The following is a 23,319-nucleotide window of genomic DNA, read 5'->3' on the forward strand; positions in this document are numbered from 1 at the left end:
TCTGGTAACCCCAGCAACTTGGGAGACTGAGGCAGGAGCATCACAAGTTCAAAGCCAGCCTCAGCAATGCAGTGAGATCCTGCCTCAAAATAAAATTTAAGGGCTGGGGATATGGCTCAAGCGGTAGCGCGCTCGCCTGGCATGCGTGCGGCCCGGGTTCGATCCTCAGCACCACATACCAACAAAGATGTTGTGTCCGCCGAGAACTAAAAGAAATAAATATTAAAAAATTCTCTCTCTCTCTCTCTCCTCTCTCTAAAAAAAAAAAAAAAAAAATCAAAATAAAATTTAAGAGGGTTGGGGATGTGGCTCAGAGGTGGAGCCCTTGACTAGCATGCAGTGTTGTGCTCGAATTTGGGATCCTCAAAAGACCACCAGAGACCCAGATTGATGTAAGCAGCAAAGAGGTGTTTATTGCAAGCTAGCTCGGTCCTCCGTGCACAAAGCAACTGGTGACGCTGAGAGGCTCCGAGCCCAGGGTTTGCAGCAGTTTTATACATTCTTTGGGGAAGGCAGGGACTTCACATACATCATAGCATCTCTTAGCAAATCATCATACACCGCGGGAAAACCATAAAACAACTCTAAAACATGATTAGCACAGTCACTGGCGGGAACAAGTTGGGTAGGGGTGATTGGCTAGTACAAGAGGGGGATTCGTTTGAACTGATTGGTTTAAGCCACGAGGGGTGTACGTGCTGAACTACATGGTTTTCCAACATGTTATCAACCACCATAAACTACTATGAGGGTCATCTGGCATCCCAGGCATTTCCCTGTCTCATGTTGGTTGGTAGCTGCTAGGGGGTTGCTATGCATCCCCACCTAACCTGACTGAGTCAGGGACACCTGGGGCAGCAGATCTCTCCTGTCAGTTGTAGATAAACAACTCATCAGGGTGGGTATGTGCCTAGGAGTGCTCTGTGGGTCTTTCCAAAGACAAGGTCACGCCCCCTTCCTTGGACAGGATTTGCTCTGAGGTAGAGGCTGGTTTTTCAGCAGAAAGCCCTGAGTTCAATCCTCAATACTGGGGAGAAGGGGGAGTAAAAGGATAGGAAAGGTGGCACCCAGTCACAAGTAGCAGCTGATCCATTTCTGAGTCTGATGACAGCACAGCGGGAGAAGGAGGGCATTGGAGTAGCTCCTTCAGCCAAACTCAGTCAGTCTCACAACTCCACAGGAAGAGGGGCTGCAGCACCACCCAGCCCAAACCTGGGGGTGGTGGGGGTGGGTCTTATGAACCTTCAAAAAGGTCAGGCCGGTTGTGGTGGGCACACCTGTAAACCTACCTGCTCAAGAGGCTGTGGAAGGAGGATTGCAATTTGGAGACCAGACTCAGTAACTTAGCCAGACCCCGTCTCAAAAAATTTAAGTAGAAAGGGCTAAAGTGTAGCTCAGTGGTAAAGTGTCCCTGGGTTCAGTCCCCACTGCCAGAAAGGGCAGGGGAGTGCACACACGCACACAGTGGCTTCAAAAATCTGCAGAGGCTTAAGTCCATTATTGTAAAATAGTGCAGTATTTGCATACAACACACACACACACACACACACACACACGCCTCTGTATACTCTAGATTACTTACCATGCCTGATGTCATGTAAACACTGTGTAAATTGTTGCTATAGTGTTGTTTAGGGAATAATGACAAGAAAGAGTTGCTACATGTTCAGTACAGATGCAGTTTTTTTTCCATTATTGATCCAAAGTTAGTTGAGTCCTTGGATGCAGAAACCACAGATATAAAATGCTGACTATACCCATCCTAAAATTCCATTTCTTGGTGTTATAGATCAGTGACACAGCCATGCATTTACAAGAACACTTAGTACAGCACTATTTATACTAATAAATAAGCGGAACCATCTCCAATGTTCAACAAGAGGAGAAAGGTTAAATATGATGTGATTATATTCTGCGAAATACTATGCAGTGGTTAAAAAGACAAGTTAGTACAAGTGTACTGATAGAGCAACATGTTGTCACATAAAACAGTAAGTTGTAGAACATGACATACCATTTAAACTATAATGCCACACAGTGTGTGTGTAGTATACATGTATGTATGTATATCTCTCTCTCTCTCTCTCTTTCTCTCTCTCTCTCTGTCTCTACCTACACACACACACACACACACACACAAATTGCACAGGAAAAAACATAAGATTCAGCTGAGGAGTTAAGTAGGAAAGGGGCCAGAATTAGTGACCACAGTCCAAGAAGATTTTGGATTTATCCATGTTTTCATAAAAATGGCCAATCATGATGCAGTATTTACGTATTATTTACATTGTCAGAATTTTATTAAACCTTTTAAAAAGATCAGCACACACTGTGAGAAATGTGGCGCTGGCTCCCACAGACATGTTGTGACCCATGCTGGCTTAGCTCTGCAGGAAGCAGGGCTCTGCTCTGCCCTTCTGCCCAGTTGGGAAAGGCCTGGGATCAGTCCAGAAGAACTGGATTCTTTGGGTACTTTCTTTGGAAAGAAAAAGAAAACAACCTCAAACTGAAGTCAGCAGAAGAGAACCTCACCTTTGTTCCTGTACTTGGAGGGAAGCAGGCCCCTGCGCCTGGCCAGGGCAGCCACACAAGCAGGCCTGAGGCCCCGGGGCTGTCCTGGGTGTCCACAGCAGAGCTCTCTGGGCAGCCACTGCCCCTCCTCCAGTGTTGGCGGACAGTTGGTGGGTTACGGAGTCCCCATGGTAAAGTGGCTCTAGCCTTGGGAAGACAGGAGACCCTGGACCTCAGATGGTTGTGACCCACCCTATGAGGGGCCTATTAAATACCACAGGTACATGGGTTCACCATGGAGTTCTGGGTTTGCTGGTTTGTAGGTTTGGTTTTGTTTTTGATGGTTTATCCTGTGGTGCTGGGGACAGACCCAGGGTCTGTGCACGCCGTGTTAGTGCTCAGCAACTTCCAGGCCCAACGTTTTTAATGCAAACTTGGCAAGAAATGGTGAAAATCTTAACATCCATTTTAGAATTCCAAGGCACTCTTGCCTTTAACCTCATTGGAGAACACTCGTCCTGACCACCGAGGCTCCCTGGGCTGTGTCCTGACCACCCTGGGCTCCTGCAGTCTTGCTCTCCAACAGCCCCGCCCCACCCCCACCCGAGGCTTCTCCAGCTTCAAGTGGGGCCATGGTGGGCGGGGACAGGTGGCTTTTTTTTTTTTTAAAGAGAGAGAGAGAATTTTTTTTTTAATATTTATTTTTTAGTTTTCGGCGGACACAACATTTTTGTTTTGTATGTGGTGCTGAGGATCGAACCCGGGCCGCACGCATGCCAGGCGAGCGCGCTACCGCTTGAGCCACATCCCCAGCCCCACAGGTGGCTTTTTAATTCCTCCCATTAGCGTCATGGGTACACTCCTCAGGATGCGTCTGACCTCAGACTACGGGCTTGTCCCTCACAAGTGACTGACCCACTCAGAATGACAGAGTGGCCTCCTCTCTTTCCCATCAGGGCTGTAGGACAGTGCCCTGGCCTCCTGCAGGAAGCTCCCACATCATGCCCTTGCCAGTCCCGGGCTTCTGTGTGAGTGGCTCCTGCCACTCCCACAGCCCTGGCCTTTCTGACCACTAGCACAACCACAGGGACCCCAGTCTCTCTTTCCTAACTGCCATACCAATCTCCTTAGTCAGCAGATGGGAAAGAGTCATTTTAGTTGACCACAACCAAGGCCCCCCAATCTTGTGGATATTCACTCCAAGTTTTTGCTGTCACCCAGCCTGTGGCCAAGGGACAAGAGTTGCCTCCTGAGTATTGCAAATATTCTTTGTCTTGATCTGTTTCTAAAAATAAAAATTCTATGAGTCGTACACTGAAGATGTGTAGACTTAACCAGGCAGGCTTTATTCTGCAACACAATGGTTTTTCATTTTAAAAAGTCTACAGGTGCTTCCCATGAGTGAGACCAGCTAGGAGCCCAAGGCAGGAACCTCTAGTGCTGTCCCTGGGACTAGCCTCCTGGAGAACAGGGCTGGGCAGAAGTGCCAGAGAATGGATTGGGTGGGAAATAACTAAAAAATAAATATTAAAAAATTCTCTCTTTCTCTCTTTTTTTTTTTAAAGTAAGACTCATTAGCATTTTTTTTTAGTTGTAGATGGGACACAATATCTTTATTTATTTAGTTTTTTTTTAAAGAGAGAATGAGAGAGATAGAGGTAGAGAGAGAGAGAATTTTAATATTTATTTTTTACTATTTGGCGGACACAACATCTTTGTTTGTATGTGGTGCTGAGGATCGAACCCGGCCGCACGCATGCCAGGCGAGCGCGCTACCGCTTGAGCCACATCCCCAGCCCCTCTTTCTCTCTCTTTAAAAAAAAAAAATTGATTGGACCCATTTTCCCATCCACCAAATTGCAGGTGTCAGTGGGAGGCACAGCGAAGGGTGGGTCTCTTCAGCCTGTATCCAGCCAATCCAGGCCCAGAGCACTAGGCCAGAAATGCCCCTCTGTAAGCCTGGGGCCAGGGTTGTCCCAGAGAAATTGCTCTGGCTTTGACATTCCTGCAAGTCACTGAGGTTGGTAACAAGGATAACCCTAAAGGGGGAGAAGCAATTGTTTCAGTAAAGCCAAACAGAGGGAAGCAGATGGGTACTGAGGTCACACGGCCACAAGCAAGAAGTAGGTTCTAGCAGTCCCTGTCCCAGAAAGTTTAAGTTTTTACTTCCCCACCTGTTAATGTGCCCAAGAGACCTGGGCTTCAATTTTGTAGAAAGAGCCCGGGGTTCCCCCACCTTCTTTGGGGGTGTGAAGCACACCTCTGCGCACCATGACACAGATACAGTGCGGAAGGGGGTGCACAGAGATCCCTCTGGGCCCTGGTCAGTTTGTTCTTTCCTTCCTACTCTCAGAGGCTCCCTTACCTATGGCTTAAGGATGGTCGTTGGCCTTACCCCTCCATTCTGGATGCCCTTCTCACTGTCCCTTAATGCCCTGGCACACCTGTGAAGGCGACTAGCCTGGAAGAAAGCCAAAGCACTTCCAAGAACCTGTAGGGCTGCGGTCCTGGATCTGCCTCAACTTCCTCACCTCTACAAGGAAACAGCTGTCTCGCTGGCTGGCCGGGAGCGCGACCTCAGGGATTCCAGCCCTGGACGTATCCCACCACCAGGCGCTGCGCCTTGCACCCGCGACCTGGGTTTAAAATCAACACACCTGCCTTTTCACAGCCCAAGCGATGCGGCAGACACTGGCTCCCAAACCCCCAGGAGTGCAAAACCAACACAGGCTGGCAAATGGCCAGTGCGAGGCCAGCGGAGTATCTAGCTTAAGGGTCCTGGATACAGGGCTCTGCAGCCAGAGGGGCAGAAGAGGCATGGACCCGGGCCCCAGGCGCAGGATTCCGAGGCCACCGCAGACTTGACGAGCTGAAAGCCCAAAGCCAAGGGCCCGGGTGGGCGGGGCCAGGCGTGGCTCGGGACGGGGAGGGGCGGGGCCGAGGCAGCGCTTAAAGAGACGGGAGCGGGTCGGGCGAGACTGGTGAGGACTGCGCCATGGAGACCGCTCGGGATTACGCGGGAACCCTGATCAGGCGAGTGCCACACACCCATGCGCCCCGCGTTCCCGCGCCTCCTTTCCTCCTGCTTCCCTGTGTTCCCCGCAGCCGCTATCCCTCGCCCAATGGCCCCGATGATGCCCACAGGCCCGAGCCGTCCCGGGTCTCCTCCTCCAACTGGCTCAGCGGGTGCCAGGTATGGCTCCCGAGGTGCGCGGGCGTCCACGGATCAGGTGACAGTGGGGAGTGCGGGAGTTGTTGCAGCCGGGGGTGCTAACGACGTCCGGGTCCCAGGAGCCCCGGGCGACAACTCCACGGTGTGCTGGCACAAGGTTCCTCAGGGGCTGGGATCGGACCCTAACTGGGGCAAGGGGGGTCCAGGTACAGCGCGCGATCTGACCTCCTGGGGAGGCTCAACCGTCCTGGGCGCGTCGGGGCCCTGGCCTCCTCCCGCAGACTCTCCCAGGTGTGCGAGGTGCAGTTTGCGGGAGGCATTTCTCCCACTCTGGTCCGAAGGCTCCGGCTTGAAGGTGCAGCCAGCACTTTTTCTCTGTTGGGTTTATCTTCTTGTCCTGATAGAACAATCCAATCCTCGATAAAATCCTAGTCGTCGCAGTGGCGGTGTTTCTTTAAAAATCATCCAAATATTTGAAAAACGGAGAAACCCCTGAGCTCTTTAAAACATAGGTTTTTATTGGTGACAGATGCCATTGTGTATCTTAAGGGTGTGGAGGGAGACATGGAGGGTGGAAAAGAGGGAGATCTGGTTACAGGGACCATCCAGGAGCTTGGGGAGCTGCACAAATGCTCAGGGTTAGAAGCAGCTGCCAAAATGGAAAGGTGGCCTCTCTGGCTGGCATCCGATGTGTGTCACACAACTTATCCTAGCGGTTGGACTCCAGGAAGATTAGAAAGACTCTTCCTCTATCTCCACCAACACTTTTTTTTTTTTTTTTTTTTTTAAGAAACAAGTTTATTCTTTAATGTACAGCAAGCTCTAAGACAGCTCTTCATTTCTAGCTGTAGGGAATCCCAGGGTCTAGGAGTGGAATCAGGGTCACCCAGGTCTTGGGCACACAGCTCACCTTTGCCTGATTTTGACAACTGTGGCCCTCCTCAGACACCTTCTATTTTAGCTCCTGGAGTTTCTTCTCTTACTTTTGTTTCTGCTTGAAGGCTTGACCTTCTTCGCCCATCTCCTTGGCTCACTTCTTGGGCAGTGGCAGGACTTCTTTTCACCTTCACAGTGGGACCTGGAACCTGCCTTCACCATGACACTTTTTTGTTGTTGTTGTTACTGGGTATTGAACTCAGGGACACTCTACCACTGAGCTCTATTTTTAATTTTGAGACAGGATCCCCCTAATTTGTTGATGCTGGTCTCAACCTCCCACTCCCTGGGATTAGAAGGGTGGGCCAAGGCACGTGGCTTGATAAAACACTTTTAAGCACAAAGATAAGGCCTTGGTTCTTTCCTGATTTTCTTTAAGCTCTGCCCACCCCACAGTCCCATCCCTAGGAGGAAAGGACTGAATAGTTTGAAGTACAAACATCTCTTCTTCAGCCTCCTCAGGAGCACTGAGGAATGAGTAGGTGGCTGAGGGCTTAAGGTGGCCAGAGTGCACCGATCTATCCGGGTTTGCCTCAGAGTGGGAGGAGTTAAGAATTAGGTTAAACCTGCATCTGAACATTACAACATTTAAGGAAATCCAGGATGTACCTGTGGAAGGTCTCTGTGGGGTCAAGTGTGAGGCTTGCTGAAGACATGTTGGTAATCAAAACACAATGAGCCAGGCATGGTGGTGCACACCTATGATCCCAGTGTCTTGGGAAGCTCAGGCAGGAGGATAGCAGGTTCAAGGACAGCCTCAGCAACTTAGTGAGACCCTGTTTCAAACTAAAAAGGGCTGAGATGTGGCTCAGTGGTTAAGCATCTCTGGGTTCAGTCCCCAACCCCCCCCAAAAAAAACAATAACCCCACAATGAAATATTTGATCTTTTTTTTTTTAAGTTTATTCATATATTTAAAATAAACACAAGATTTATTATTCCTGTGGGATTTCATCTTTCAGGGTTGGTGGTTTTATGATTAGTCCTTTTCTTTCTTTTTTTTTTTTAAGAGAGGGAGAAAGAATTTTTTTAATATTTATTTTTTAGTTATCGGCGAACACAACATCTTTGTTTGTATGTGGTGCTGAGGATCGAACCCGGGCCGCACCCATGCCAGGCGAGCCCGCTACCGCGTGAGCCACATCCCCAGCCCCTTCTTTTTTTTTTTTTTTCTATATTTATTTTTTAGTTCTCGGCGGCCCTTCTTTTTTTTTTAATTTTTATTTTTTATAATTAGTTGTTCAAAACATTACATAGTTCTTGACATATCATATTTCATACATTTGATTCAAGTGGGTTATGAACTCCCATTTTTACCCCGTATACAGACTGCAGAATCACATCGGTTACACATCCACGTTTTTACATATTGCCACACTAGTGTCTGTTGTGTTCTGTTGCCTTTCCTATCCTCTACTATCCCCCCTCCCCTCTGAAATATTTGATCTTTTAAGACATGCTCCATCCAGATTGGCAAGTTATAGGGTGAGTATTTTGGGGGGACAAACTGTTTTTGTAGGTTTTTTTTATTTTTTGGCACCAGGGATTAAATTCAGGGGCACTCGAGCACTGAGCCACATCCCCAGCGCTACTTTGTATTTTATTTAGAGACAGGGTCTCACTGAATTGCTTGGTGCCTCACAGTTGCTGAGGCTGGCTTTGAACTCTCAATCCTCCTGCCTCAGCCTCCCCAGCTTCTGGGATTATAGGCATGCGATACCACACCTGGCTTGTTTTTGCTTTTTTTTTGGAAAGCTATAGGCTTGAAATTCTTTGGAATCTATCTGATTCAAACTAAACTGGAAGAAAGCAATCTGTAACACTTGTTGAAGGGCAGATAACTTCTATTTCCCCACCCCTCTTTAAAATTCTGTCTAGGCTAAACAGCCAAAACCAAGGTTATATTTGTTAATTATGGTCTTCCTGGATTTCTGCCTCCTGCCAGTGATCCTTCTTTTAAATTGCCTGGTGCAGCATGCTGTAACTGTCATTTATTAGTAAATAACTGCTTTTTCTAGGGAAGTAACTTAATCAATGCACACATTTTTTTTACAAATAAGGTACTTATAGAGCTGGGGATGTAGCTCAGTGATAGAGCACTGGCCTAGCAAGTAGAAGGCCCTGGGTTGGATCCCCAGGACTGCAAAAAGAAAAAAGGTACTTCTCAGTAATTGCAAGTTCCCTGGCTGTCATTAGTCTGCTGATCAGCTGTAGTTGTTGCAGGCCTCACTGTGAGGTCTCTGAGCCAAGCTTTGGATAACAGAGGTCTTCACCAGGTCACGCCAGATCCTGAGCTTGTTATGAAGCTGACACATACCATACTTTGCTCAGAATGGCTGCTACTGTGACTATTTAGAACATCTTCAGTGTCCACAGGCCCTGGGTTCCACCCCCAGAACTGCAAAAAGAAAAAACAAGAAAGTTAGACCTCTTGCCCTCTGAAAGGAACTCTAGAATTCATACAGCCGCTGCTACTTCAGTAAGCGTGTTACCCAGTCTTCCCAGTGACGTTAGTAAAGAATTAAGTTTTCTCCAAGCAAATCTCACAGCAGAGAGCTGGCACCTAAATTCTTATTTAGTAATATTTCAAGGTGCTCAGGCCTCCTCTGCCCTGTCTTAAATACCCCTGTGATGCCAAGGATTGGGGTAGTTTGGTAAGAACGTGGCCTTGAGCCAGGGTGAGTCCATGGGAAGGAGCTGGGCAGGCGTGTTCCGATCTGTGCGTGATCTGAGCCTGGTGGCAGCTCACCATCCCGACACTTGCTCCACTGCCACTGGCACCTTGGATACTGTCCCCAGGGCACACAGACACCTCCCAGGAGCTGTCTGAGCCCTGTCTGTCTTCCCTGTGTGAGTGCACTGGCCCTCACCGCTTCCCTCCCTGGTTGGCATCCCTGCTCACCCCTGCAGTCCTGTTGGCCCCGTCTGGTCTGTTCTCCCGTGTGGGTCCCTCCTCTCCACAAAACCCTGAGATGTGGTGTTGCCCCAGTCACATTGCATCCCAAGTGATCCTGGGTGACATCTTACCCAGCTTGGGCTGCTCCCTTATCACCAGGGACACCAAATACAGGCAGCCCTCCACACCCACCAGTGGGTGCCACATCCTAAGGTCTAATGACAGAAAAAAGTATTTTAATAATTGCATCTGGGGGCTGGGGCTGTAGCTCAGTGGTGGAGCGCTTGTCTCACACTTATGAGGCCCTGGGATCGATCCTCAGCATCACATAAAAATACTTAAAATAAAGATATTGTGTCCAACTACAACTAAAAATGGTATTTAAAACTGCATCTGGACTGAACATGCACAGATTTCCTTGTAATTATCCCTTAAACATTGCAGGATAACAAATATCAACATAGAATTCACAGTGTATTAGGCATGATAAGTGATCTAGAGATGATTTAAGGTGTAATCAAAGGATGGGCAGCTATGATGTCCTTTCATACAAAGGGTGTCCTTGGATTCTGGTCTCTGGGGACCTAGACCAACCCATGAGGATACTGTGGGACAACTGTATTTTTCTCCTACGCACACCTTGACCTGGGCCCTCCTTCCCCGGCACCTTCAGAGGGAGGCCAACACACAGCGTGGCACATGAAAAAAGCTTAGACCAGGGGCAGGCCTGCCTTGCTGGAGTCCACTCACATCTTCTGTCACTCTGTCTCGTCACTGAATGTCACATTTTTATAAGTTGGCAACTCCCTGCTTCCCTCAGGGAAAATGCAGGCTTCCTTCTGCCCCTCACCCAGGAGATGGGCCTTCACACAGTTTAGAAGAGCTTTCCACGAAGCCTGACTTCTGTTACCCTCTTGATTTCCCCGAAATAACCTATTTCCTGAAATGGTTCCTTATTATTTTTCCTTTTCCCTTGAGACAACCTGTTACTTATTTTCCCTTGTGTGAGCTGTTCCCCCCACTGGTTCCTGGGACTGTCAGGAGCCACTCTCCCAGGAACCAGGGAGTGGCTGTTCTCATGGTGGTGGGCAGACGCAGGATTCCCATTATCCTGTGTCTTGGTTTTTGGTGGCACTGGGATTGAGCCTCTGGCCCTGCACATGCTCCACCACTGAGCTGTGTTCGAGTCTCGGTGGTTCTATTTTCATTTTGACAAATTAAAACGCAGGGGTGTGGTGGAAATAGCGACTCTGTTAGGCATTGTAATAATGGCCAGTGACATCCACTGCCCTGTATTTTCGGTAGCCACAAGGCAGCTGGGTCAGTGTGTTGCCTGTTTGTCTAGTGGTGTGGCACGGTGGATCTTTAGCTGGAATAGCGTCAGTGCCCGTGGGTGCCTGTTAGGCGGGTTTGGTGTGCGTGAAGGTCATTTAACCCCTTTGTGCGTCACACACAGGAGAGTCCTGGTCTCATCTAATCTGACTCCGCCAGCCTTGGGAAGAATGCGGGATTTCATTTTCATGTCCTCAGTGGCATTTTCTGTTCTCCTGGGGTCTGTTCTCCAGCAGTGAGCCAGTTCTTGGGTAGGAAGTATTACAGGGAAGAAGAGCAAGGAGTGTATGTCCTTTTATTTAATCAGCATGGTCATCCCCAGGGCAGGGGAGGCAGGGAGGACCACATGTGCTTGCCAGCACTGGGCAAAGACAATAGGGACATTGAGTTCCTCAGCTGCGTTGTCCCTGCAGTGTGGGTGTCACAAGGAGGCAAGACTGGGCCCCAGCTAACTAGGCCACAGGTGTGCCCTTGGCCACCAGGGGGTGGGCCTGCCTGTCTCTGACTTTGTCCCTATCTGGGCTAGGTGCTGTAGGAAGGTAGGAAATGGCCTGGCAGGCCTGGCCTCTGAGAACAGACCCTGGAAGCCCAGGGGTGGCAGCAGCGACTTCTGGCTCTGGGGGAGAAGGCGGGCCTTGCAGGTGGAGTCCAGGGTCCCCTTCTCTGGAAGGGCTTCACCCAGTGGGCAGCAGCACTTCAGCACAGTCGGGGCGGATCTAGAGCTCCATTCTGTGCTTGCTGCTCTGACCTCGACCTCCTTACCTGGTAGCCCGAGCCTCCGAGTCGTGGTTAGGTTGAGGACAAAGCCAGGTTCTGAGGGAAGGGTGAGGGGGTCATCCCCCTGGCCTGCTCCCTAGGTCACCTGAGACGAGGAAGTGTCCTGTTGGATCAGCAGCTGTGTCTCCTGCATTGCATTGCGTAACGGACACCCGTGCAACTCCTCCAAATCGAGGCGAGAGGTGAGAGGCCGAGGGCCGGGCCCTGCTGCCCCGGTGTGGGCGCCTGCTCAAGCTCATGGGTCAGCCTGACGAGGGCCCTGGTCCAGGGGCACCTTCCTGTTGGCTTTGCTCTCTGGACACATTGTACAGCCACTGTACCTGGAAGGAAAGGGAGTTGCGGCTGCAAAGCGGAAACACTGGTGTACCCTAGAGCAGGTCTGCTCAGGGTGTGCTGTGACAAGACCTACCCCCCGCCCCCACCAAAGAGGAAAGAAGCTTGACTGTGGACAGAGGAGGCACCCTGTTCTGTCTGTCCCTTTCCCTTATTATCCAGGTGCCCTGGAAGCTACTCTGACCCTTAGTTTTGTCATCTGTGAGATGGGATGACCCTTTCCTTCTACGGGCACGGTGATAACTCATTAGTATGACTAACGAGAGCTAGGGTGTTGCTGGCCATAGCAAGTACACAGGGGCAAGTAGTTACGAGGACTGTGGCACTGGCTGAGTACACTCAGAACAAACACTACCCTCCTGACTCCAGAAGGCCAGTTTGTTGGCAAGACACAGAGATAAGGACAAACTCACACTATTATGGAGAACCTCCTGAAGGGGCTGATGGGGCTCCGTGCAGGAACTCAACCTGGCAGTTTCTGAGAGTCGGTTTATTACCATACGCTGGGTTTTCACCCACAAAGTCCTCGGTAGGTCATCAGCAGAGCTTCAAGTCAGACAACCTGTGATTTAAAGCGTGTGTTCTTAGCACTAAGTTAGGCATCATAGGAAATATGAAAAAGAAGCCTTTGTCCATGAGCAATGCCAATCTAGCCCGGGAAACAAGCACGGGTACCGTGTTAAGTGCTACCTTATGGGTGACGAACGTTGGCAGCTAGTGCAGGTGTCCCCAGGATTTGGGCCCTCAGAGAGTTAATCTAGGCAAATTCGTAAGGGTTAGGAAGCAGCAAAGTGGTCACTTTATATCATCTACAATATTGTCCTAAAAATAAAGCCTGTGTTTTGTTTTTCCAAATGTACCCAGATGAGTGTTTGTCCAAATATCTAGCCACTATTTGGTCACCCAAAGTGGGTGGGCACAGCTGGGACACTGATGGACACTGATGCTGGAGCCCAGGGCTGTGACTCAGTGCAGACATACTGGCCACGTGCAGGACCCTGGGCTGCATCCCAGCTCAGCAGCCCCCAGCCACCTAAAGCCAGTGACAGAGAAGAATCATGCTGCATGTGTGGCATGGAAGAGCTTTAGCCTAGCTTAGTGTTAGGCACATAGTTTTAATTCTTTGGAAAATGTGGCACTTACTCCAGAGTGTCATGTGACACAGGGCCTGAAGATCTTGTTCTTCCAAAGAAAGTTATGATTGTGGCTGTGCTGTTCTTGGTTTATCCTAAGTTGACTTCAAAAACTTGGTCGATTGCTACAGTGACTGATATCTGTATCTTAAACATTTCTGGTATAGTCTTAATATGCAAACATGTGACTGTGTGTGTGTGTGTGTGCGCGCGCGCGCTTAATCCTCTAACTCTGCTTAATTACTTTGTGGCTGCTAGGAATTGTTTTGTTGGATTTTTTTTAGCTCTGAAATCTATTCATATTTGTTAAATGTAATTTCTTTTTAATTTGATGGCCTTAACATGCTTCTTAAGCCATTACCTCATAGACTTTCAACATTCTGGAAAAATAGGTCAACATTCTGGAAAAATAGGAATAAAGATGAAACTGTTTTTTAAATTGGCATATTACTTGTTTCTTCCTTGGAGATGTATGTGTAATTTTTAGTAACTTGCAACCATTGAATTTCTTTCTTTTTTTAAAAATATTTATTTTTTAGTTGTAGTTGGACACAATATCTTTTTTTTATTATTATTATTTTGTGGTGTTGGGGATTGAACCCAGGGCCTTGCCTGTGCTAGGCGAGCTCTCTACTACTGAGCCCCAGCCCCAGCCCGAATTTCTTTCTTTTAGTTGCAAAAAAAAAAGTGCATTTTCTTTCTTTTTTTAGAGAGAGAGAGAGAGAGAATTTTTTTTTAATATTAATTTTTTTTAGTTTTCGGCGGACACAACATCTTTGTTTGTATGTGGTGTTGAGGATCGAACCCGGGCCGCACGCATGCCAGGCGAGCGCGCTACCGCTGGAGCCACATCCCCAGCCCTACAAGTGCATTTTCTATATGTACTTCAAACCTCTGCTAAAGCCATTTGTAGTGGTACATGTCTGTATCCCCAGCTACTCAGGAGGCTGAGGCAGGAGGATCACAAATTGGAGGCCAGCCTGAGCAGCTTAGTGAGGGCTTCTTTGAAGATACAAAGGACTGGGGATGCAGCTCAGTGGTAGAGTACCACTAGGTTCAATCCCCAGTGCCACACACATACACACAAAGCAATGTCAAAATCGTTTTCTTTTCGCCTCCACTTTCAGGCCCCTGACATTTATGGGATCACAGACCAAGAAGGTCCTGCTAACGCCCCTCATGCACCCAGCTCGCCCTTTCCGGGTCTCCAATCATGACCGAAGCAGCCGGCGTGGGGTGATGGCCAGCAGCCTAAAGGAGCTCATCAGCAAGGTATCATGCGCCACAGCCACTCATGCCAGTCCAGAGAGGTACCCTCGACCAGCTTGGGGCCAAGGACATGGTGCCACACAATGCCAAGACAGAAAGGTTGAGAAAGACCTCCTGTCCAGCTTGGCAGCCCCTCTCAGCCTCGAGAGTCTGAGGGAGCTGTTTCTAAGTGGATAGGACAGGTCCAGATCGTCAGACAGGCGATGACCGTCTCTGCACCAGGAAAGGTGAGGACACAGAAACTCAGAAGCTGCTGCGTTGACAAAGCGGCCTTGTTTCTTTGACAAGGGAGAATCCAGGGACTCAGGGAGTCTGAGTTTAGGTATAAAAGCCAGGATAGACTAGTCCTTAATTAAAACACTGACCTAGAGCTCCAAGTAAGGAAGAATCCCAGACTCCCAGCAAGTGTACCTCTAAGATGTCCATGAGATGTTAAAGGAGCAGCTTCCAAAGCAAGGTTTAGCCCTCGGGCCACCTGGGGCTACAGTTCTTACGACTTCACACATGCTCTGCCTGTCCCTCCAAATATCACTCGGTGGCCATTGATCATACACTTTCAGTGTGATCGCTTATCCTGTGTCTCTTAGGAAGATGGTACCATTTAAATCTTAGTCTCTTTCTCAAAACAAAGACTGACTCATGGACCTCAGTCAATGCATCTCTTTGCCATTACAATTCTATCTAAGCCAGGCCTGTGCACAGGGGCATGTGACTATGGTGTGGGCTACTCAGGAGGCTGAAGTAGGGGGATTGTCTGAGCCAAGGAGTTTGGGGCCAACCTGGGAACACAGCCAGCACTGTGTTCCCATCTCAAGAAAAATCACTTTATTCAAATCAGCCAACTCTTCTGAAAACTATGACATCACAAATGTCATTGGGTGGTCCAACGGGAATGTCCACTCCATGCCGTTTCTCTACCTCGCTGCCACCTAGACTCTGGATGCCCTGGTCATCACGGCTGGGCTGGTCACGCTGGTGCTGGAGGAGGACGGCACGGTGGTGGACTCGGAGGAGTTCTTCCAGACCCTGGGAGACAACACACACTTCATGATCTTGGAGAAAGGACAGAAGTGGACGCAGGTAAGCCGTGACCCTGTCGTCTGGACAGCTCCAGTGGGCTTGCCCCTGCCCTGGTACTAACTTGCACTCCTTTTGATGCTCTGGGTTCTGTCTGCTAAGTGAATCCACTGCCCTCAAAGGGTTCCTATGTGCTCCTGGGAAACTTGGGTTCGGTATTTAATTTTAAAATGTAATTCCAAGGAACAGGCTTTGGCCAGTGAATAGCTACAGACCCTTCTAAAGCAACACATGTGACCTGGTGACTGTGGATGGCCTAGTCCCCAGGAAGCAAGACACACTGACACAGCCAACTAAATGTCACAGTATCCATGATGATTGCTTTATAAAAAGGGAGGTTTGACTTGGAGGCCAAGTTCATGACTTATTAGCCTCATTCCTCTGGACAAATGAAGGGGCAAACCTGCTTCCATCACCAGCCAGAGGGCAAAGAGAGCAGAGAGGAGCAGGTCTCAAGTCCCCCTCAAGGGCACACCCCCGGTGACCTTAGGGCCTCTCCCAAGGCCCCACCACCTCAATAGCGCCACCCTGAGGACCAAGTATTTAACATAAGGGCCTTTGGGAGACGATCAAGGTCCAAACTATAGCAGCACGGATACAGAGATTTGGCAAAGTGAGCCACAAGTGAAGCCTTTTATTTCTGGAAGCACCATAAATTATATATCTCAAGAACAATAAAATAGAAAGCAAAATATTAAAACATCTTCAAAATATTAAAACATCTAACTGACCTTCAAAAGGAGAAATAAAGGGGCTGGGGCTGTAGCTCAGCGGTAGAGCACGTGTCTTGCATGTGTGTTGAGGCATTGGTTCCATCCTCAGCACATAAAAATAAATGAAGCTTATTGTGTCCACCTACAACTAAAAAATCTATTAAAAGAGAGAGAAATAAAGCTGGGCATAGTCACCGGCACCCATGGTCCCAGCACTTGGAAAGCTGAGCAGGGGGGTCATTGAGCCCAGGAGTTCAAGGCCAGCTTGGGCAACAGAGCAAACCCTGTCTCAAAACAAAAACCAAAACCAAAAAAACTCAGAGGCCAACATGTTTGTGGGAGCCAGAATCCAGAGAAGACAGAAACCACTGCAGCTGGTCCCCCCAGGACACCCCCTCCCGCCGTGGGCCTCCCCACGGGGATCAGGCGCTTTAGTTTCAACAGATGCTGGGAGGACAGAAGAGAAAGACTGGGACTGACCCAAAGAGAGGTGAGATGTGGATGGCCACTTGAAGCAGGGTGTCGTGAGGGTCTCTCCTGACCATCTGTGGCCTCATGTTGCCCTCATAAGTGTTTAGGCCCTGCTGGTCCTGACCACTCCAGCCAAGAGCTGGGAGGAGGCCCAGATGGCCAGAGCTTAGTCACTGGATCGTCTTTATGCAGCGAGTCCCTCCTGAGCCCCAGTGCTGGTTCCCAAGGTAATCAGCGGGAACAAATGGAAGGAAGGTTGACCCAGGCTGAAAAGTTCTAGCAAAGGGGAGCTCACCACTCAAGCACAAAGCACAGGACAGAGCACTGTGCGTCCACATGGACGAGGCTTCCCTAGCATGCTGGGCTGTGGGCCCCTTCCCCAGCACCTCAGGGAAAAAATGAGCAGAAATGATGAAGTCAGAACTACCAAGACCTCAAAGCTGCATTCCTAACACACAATGTATAACATTGTGTATTTAAAACTCTCCACCAGGTGCTGGGGCTGTGGCTCAGCGGTAGAGTGCTCGCCTAGCATGTTCAAGATGCTGGGTTCAATCCTCAGCACCACATACAAATAAATAAAATAAAGGTATTGTGTCCAACTACAACTAAAAACAACATTTAAAAAATAAAATAAAATAAAACTCTCCACCAGACCCAGTGGTGCACATCTGTAATCTCAGTGACTTGGGAGGCTGAAGGAGGAGGATCACAAGTTAGAGGCGAGACTGGACAACTCAGCAAGACCCTGTCTCAAAAAGAACTAGGGATGTAGCAGAATAAGAGGTAATCAGAAAAGGCCAGGCACGACAGTGCATCCCTATGATTCCAGCTACCTGGGAGGCTGAGGCAGGAGAATCAAAAGTTCAAGGCCAGCCTCAGCAACTTAGAGAGACCCTGCCTCAAAATAAAAAATAAAAAGGGCTGGGATGTGCTCAGTGGTTAAGCACCCCAGGTTCAGTCCCCAATACTGCAAAAAACAGAAAGAAACATTGTTTTAGAGCCACTATAAAGGAAATTAAACAACAGGCCACAAAGAGGAGGAGGTGGAGGTGTTGTTAACAAGACCCAACAGAGGACGATGATTCAGCAAATGTGTGGAACTCACGTAAAACAATTGTGCAAACAACCAACCATCCAGTTGCACCACTGTAAGGTCATACTGCCAACTTTGGTACTAGACTGTTAAATTTTTTTCCCGTTTTTTAAGATATGGGCAGCAAGTGCTCCTATACTGCCACCCACCGGTGTTACAAAGAATTTGCCTTGATCCCATAGAGGGGAGGCTCCGTCCAGGACGCAGGAACTCCATCCATAGACGTGTGCCCCAAGACTGGTCCCACACATCAGTAGACCCATGCATAAGTGCACCCATGTCACCAGTGGATGACAATAAGCATTGGAAGCAGGTCACCTGTCTATCACAGGAGAATGGAGATGCATACACACACACACACACACAACTAGCAGTATATCCCTGGGTAAATACACATAAATAAGCTGTTACATGTTTATTGAAAGAAATGGTCTTCAGCCATGCTATGGGGCTAGGGGTCACTCAGAGCACCTGCCTAGCATGCACCAGGCCCAGGGCACAAAACGAAAACTGAAAATGTGTTCAGTACAGCTGTAGGCATCATAGGATATCCCTCAACAATTCTGAGTGAAGACCCAAGGAAAAGTACATTAAAAAAGGCACCCTCAAACCTCTTTTGACCTCAGGGTCCTCTGTGTTCTTAAAAATCAATGAGGATCCCAAATAGCTTTTGTTGGCTTATGTCAGTCAGTAAATAGACATCTGTCAATTAGCGGTTTTCACCTGATTTTTTTTGTCCCCCCCCCCCCCCCAGGACTGGGAATTGAACCCAGGGGCACACACACCAGTAATCACAGCACTAGGGAGGCTGAGGCAGGAGGATTGCAAGTTCAAAGCCAGCCTCTGCAATTTAGTGAGACCCCCCCAAGCAACTTAGTGAGACTTTGTCTCTAAATAAAATTAAAAAGGGCTAGACCTGCAGCTTAGTGGTTAAGTGCCTCTGGGTTCAATCCCTGGTAATAAAAAATTTAAAAAGGAAGGAGTAAAAATTAAAGAAATTAAAAATATATATTAATTCATTAAAATAATAACCCAATATAGGTTAACTTAAGCCACTTTTTTTTTTTTTTTTTTTTGGTACTGGGAACAGAACTCAAGGGTATTCAACCACTTAGCCACATCTCCAACTCTTTTTTTATTTTTTACTTTGTGACAGATTCTCATTAAGTTGTTTATAGAGTCTTGTTAAATTGCTGAGGCTGGCCTTGAATTTGCAATCTTCCTGCCTCATTCTCCCTAGCTTCTGGGATTACAGGCGTGTCCCACTGAGCTTGGCTCAGTGTTTTTATGAAAAGTTGACTGTTTTCCAAACAAAATGAGAAGTGAAACTTTTTGTTTTTATAAATTTCTTTAATGCCTGGCTTAATAGAAGACAGCTAAATACTCGAGTCCACTTTTGTATTCAATTTGTTGCAATGTATGGTTTGGATGGAAGTCTGGCCTGACACGGATATGTAGTTGGAAGAGGGAGCAGGTTTGTAACAGATTTTTCATGTCATTTAGGGTATTCTCTGACACTGCACCAGAACTCACCAAGTGGTGGTTTCAGACAGGTTAGTTACAGTGTGGAGTCTCCTCTGTGGCACTGAGTCCATCCGTCTTCCCTGCACTTTGAGAAGCTCCTTCTCCCAGGGATTATTTTGTAACACCATGCATTAGTCATTTAGAAAACATTGATTTGGGCTTGGCACAATGGTGCACACCTATAATCCCAGCTACTCAGGAGGCTGTGGCAGGAGGATCACGAGTTTGAGGCCAGCTGGGCAATTCAGTGAGACCCTGTCTCAAAATTTTAAAAAATATATATTTTTGTTGTTGTTAATTTGCCGCAGTCTGGCTGGGCACAAATAACCGGGAGCTCACGAGCCACTTGTAGGTTCAAACAGGAACTACTTTATTGCCTGAACCCAACGGGAACTCTCTAGAACTCCACGGGAACTCTGTGAGAACTCAAAAGTAGCGGGCACCGCCTTATTGCCGGACAGCAGAGGTTTACATACACAACTGAATACACAGCTTGCCTCAATTCAGCATCATCCAGTTACAGCAATCAGTCATTATCTTAATAATTATACACAACCCAACTCAATTATCATCATCTTAATGGCTCGCTGGCGTTACTTCTCAACCACTCCTTCCGGCAAAATGCCAGGCACCATCCTGAATTGGCTGTGGCTCTCAACATTAAAGGGCTGAGGACATAGTTCAGTGGTAGAGTACCCCTGGGTATAATCCCCAGTACATTTGGGGCTATCCATGTAAGTGTTGTGGAGAATACAGGTTTAGTATGCACAATTCCCAGCACCAAAAAAGGAAAAAGTACTGATTGATTGAGCTGTGCAGTTTTCCCAGCTTGCAATGGGAACCTTACTCCTGTGAGAACAAACAGGGCCTAATTGCATCACTGGTTTGACTGTGAAAATAGCTTTGTCCACTCATTTCCCTGAAAGGGTCTCAGGAGTGACCTCAGGGTGTTTCTATACTACACTTAAAACCTATGCGTTAATCCATCCATATAATTTAAAATACGCAAAGTTAGCGGCATGATGTTTGAGATGCACGGAAACATACAGGAAGGACAGGGAAAGGCAGCCTGCTCAGACAGTGGGCCTCCCAGGGCCACGTTTTTTTGTTTTGCTTAGGTCTTCTATTGTTTTTACTACATGGTCTGTACACAATTGTGTGTGTGCACGTGTGGTGTGTTGGGTGACCTTCTAGGAGATGATCTTGGGCTGTAAAGCTCTTCCTTCCTTCCCTGGAGGGGTGTGGCAGCCAGAAGGACTGCCTCCGCACGTCACCCCCCAGCTCTAGAACCCAAGGCAGAGGGGCTCGGTGGAGGTGAGAAGGGAAGGGTCTTGCGGTGGGGAAGAGGTTGTCCTGGCCACCCCAGCGAGGCCAGTGTCAGCTTCAGGGTCCTTTTCAGGAGAGGCAGAGGAGGGACGGGAATCGGGCCACAGCTGAGGAGGCCGGACAGGCGGGGAACGCGGCCTCTGGCAGCCTTCCTGCCTCCCCACAGCCTCCAGGATGAGCTGGCCCTGCTCACTCACAGGGGCTTCCGACCTCCAGAGCCACAGGCCTTGAGTGTGCAGTTTAATCCCTGCTTCTCTGGTGACTGACCTTGACAATGGGAAGCTGTGTGTGTTTGTAAAGGAGACACCGGGTACCTGTGCAGGGCTGGGAAAGGTGACGTATCTATGGTCCTGCAGTGGTGGCCCAGGAAGCCACTGAGTTCCCAGGCACAGTCCCTGGGGATGTGGACGTGTCCCATCAAGGGCAGCTGAGGGCCTGTGGAGCCTTCTGGGGATGGCACCAGGACACTCCCTGCAGAGCCTCCTCTCAGGCCTGCAGGGTGGATGTGGCTCCTCACTGCCATCACCCCTCCTACCTGCCTGTCAGGGTTTGGTGAACCAGATGAGGACCTCCAGCAAGCAGTGGCTGCCAGGTGTCCCCTCCTTAGCCTCTGGGCCTCAGGACCCTGAAGGAAGAGGAAGGCTCAAATTGTTTCTTTCTGCCTTGACCATCAGTGGGTCCTAGAAACCATGTGCCTAAGTTGGGCTGTGTGAGTCAATTCTGTGTGGACCTTTCAGTTTAAGACCAAAACGAGAGGAAGACATTTGGGGAGTTGACAACAGCTTCCAGAAGTCAGAAAGGAATCCGAGGCCATGAGCTGTGGCAGGAGGATAGGTTAGAACCAGTTTAAAACAGTATTGGCTGAGTGGGCGCAGGGGCACACATCTGTAACCCAGGAAATTGGGAAGCCCAGGCAGGAGGATCAAAGGTTTGAGGCTAGCCTCGGCAACTCAGCAAGGCCCTAAGCAACTTAGCAAGATACAGTCTCAAAAAATAAAAAGGGTTGGGGTTGTGGCTCAGTGGTTAAGCACACCTGGGTTCAATTCACAGTACCAAAAAATAACCATAATAACAATAGTAATAACACTACTCCCAGATGAGGAGTAATTAATTCTACCCACAAAGGGCAGCTGGGCCTCTTGTGCTTTGAACATAGACATCAACCAGAATCTCATCCCTTAGGTGTAGGACAGGGTGAAGGGAACAAGATGAATGACTGCAGCAAGAACATTCTAGAAGCTTTTAGTGGGATTTGTTTTCACCAGCCCTGTAGCCACAGCAGCTCTGCAGTGCAGCGGGTCTGGCCGTCCAGGCAGAGGCCAGCCAGGTCCTCCCGAGGCCCTGCCCTGAGAGTGAAGGGAAAGTCCGTGGTTATGTGTGTGAGCGCAGTTGCAGTCGGGCTGCTGGTTGCTGAGAGAGACTTGGTTAGCTCAGGTGGTGACGGGTTTGAATGACCTTCAGGAGAGTCCATGAAGAACACAGAAGGGAACACAGACCGGACCCGTGGAGTTGGAGCGTCACAGGGGGAAGGCCCCTCACACCCCTCTTTGCCCTGTAGGGTGCTAAGTACGGCCCAGTCGGCAGGCAGCCGAAGAAGTCAGGAATCGCCAGAGTCACCTTCGACCTGTACAAGCTGAACCCCAAGGACTTCCTGGGCTGCCTCAACGTGAAGGCCACCATGTATGAGATGTACTCTGTGTCCTATGACATCCGCTGCACAGGACTCAAAGCCACGCTGAGGTAGGACGGGTTGATGGGGTCGACCTCGGGAGTCTGCACAGACCTGGGATCCCTGGGGGCCCATCCTTGCCTGCCTCTCTGTGCTCTGCCTGCTGGCCCTCTGCTGTCCCAGGTGTCCCCCAGCCTGCTCCTCTGTGCTCTGTCCTGCTGGCCCTCTGCTGTCCCAGGTGCTCCCCTGCCCTCGGTCCATTTGGAGCACATTTACATCCAAGCCAGACTTGCTTCACAAAACACAAAATCAATCCAGAACAGATTTTTCTCCCTCCAAAGACCATTAACCCACATGCCCCATCATCTTATATGGGGGACACCTGGAAATCTATAGAATTTTGTAGAACACCTACAATGCCACTGTTCCTGTTGCTTTTGCACCTGAGACAAGGCGGCTCATCCTCAGGGAGCCCCTGACGGGGAGGCTGCTCACTGCCTGGTGACTGGGAAGTAACGACTGGGAGAGGTGCCCTGAGGGGCACTCCAGTGACCTCACCTCCTCCACCCTGCCTCCCATGGGTTCCTCAATAGCATCGTGGGGGAATCATGCCTTTAGCATGTGGGCTTCAGGGGACCCTCATCCAAACTGTATTGTGTGTGTTCAGAGGGAGCCTCAGAGTGGGTCCTGGAATGAGAGGGACATCTACAATACCTCCTGAGTAAGCAGCTTTGTGACTTTTCACAGGTTACTTAACTTCTCTGAGCTTCCACCTCATCATCTTTAAAATGAGAAGTTCTTTAGGATCACACAGGCTCAAGTGCAGCCACCTGTGCTTTTGTAGAAATACACCATGATCTCGTGAAAAACTGAGTCCTGGCCAGGTGCTGAAGCCTGTCATCCCAGTGACTGGAGAGGCTGAGGCAGGAGGATCACGCGTTCAAGGCCAGCCTTTGCAACTTAGTGAGGCCCTATCTAAAAAATAAAATATTAAAAGGGCTGGGGATGTGGCTCAGTGGTGGAGCACCCCTGAGCTCAACCCCAGTACCACAGAAGAAAAAGAACAAAGGAAGAAAGAAAATAGA

The 23,319-nt window shown here is 49.0% G+C and overlaps 1 protein-coding gene across 3 annotated transcripts in view; it reads left to right on the forward strand.

The window, feature by feature from the left end:
• Cidea (cell death inducing DFFA like effector a) overlaps positions 1 to 23,319 on the forward strand; it is a 28,188-nt gene that overhangs the window by 3,377 nt on the left and 1,492 nt on the right. The window contains exons 1-4 of one of the 3 annotated variants that reach the window (XM_046421447.2): positions 5,453 to 5,544; positions 14,217 to 14,361; positions 15,292 to 15,438; positions 22,124 to 22,305. In XM_046421447.2, the coding sequence (XP_046277403.1) occupies positions 5,507 to 5,544; positions 14,217 to 14,361; positions 15,292 to 15,438; positions 22,124 to 22,305 (512 nt within the window). In that variant the 5' untranslated portion in view covers positions 5,453 to 5,506. Of the gene's footprint in view, positions 1 to 5,452; positions 5,545 to 5,618; positions 5,705 to 14,216; positions 14,362 to 15,291; positions 15,439 to 22,123; positions 22,306 to 23,319 lie in introns of those variants that run through there. The other 2 variants (XM_046421446.2, XM_046421448.2) reach the window with 2 other exon arrangements.

The sequence above is a fragment of the Marmota monax genome, unplaced genomic scaffold (assembly GCF_021218885.2).
Source record: "Marmota monax isolate L192 unplaced genomic scaffold, Marmota_monax_Labrador192_F-V1.1 WCK01_AAM20220418_F8-fsc00254, whole genome shotgun sequence".
Lineage (NCBI taxonomy): Eukaryota > Metazoa > Chordata > Mammalia > Rodentia > Sciuridae > Marmota > Marmota monax.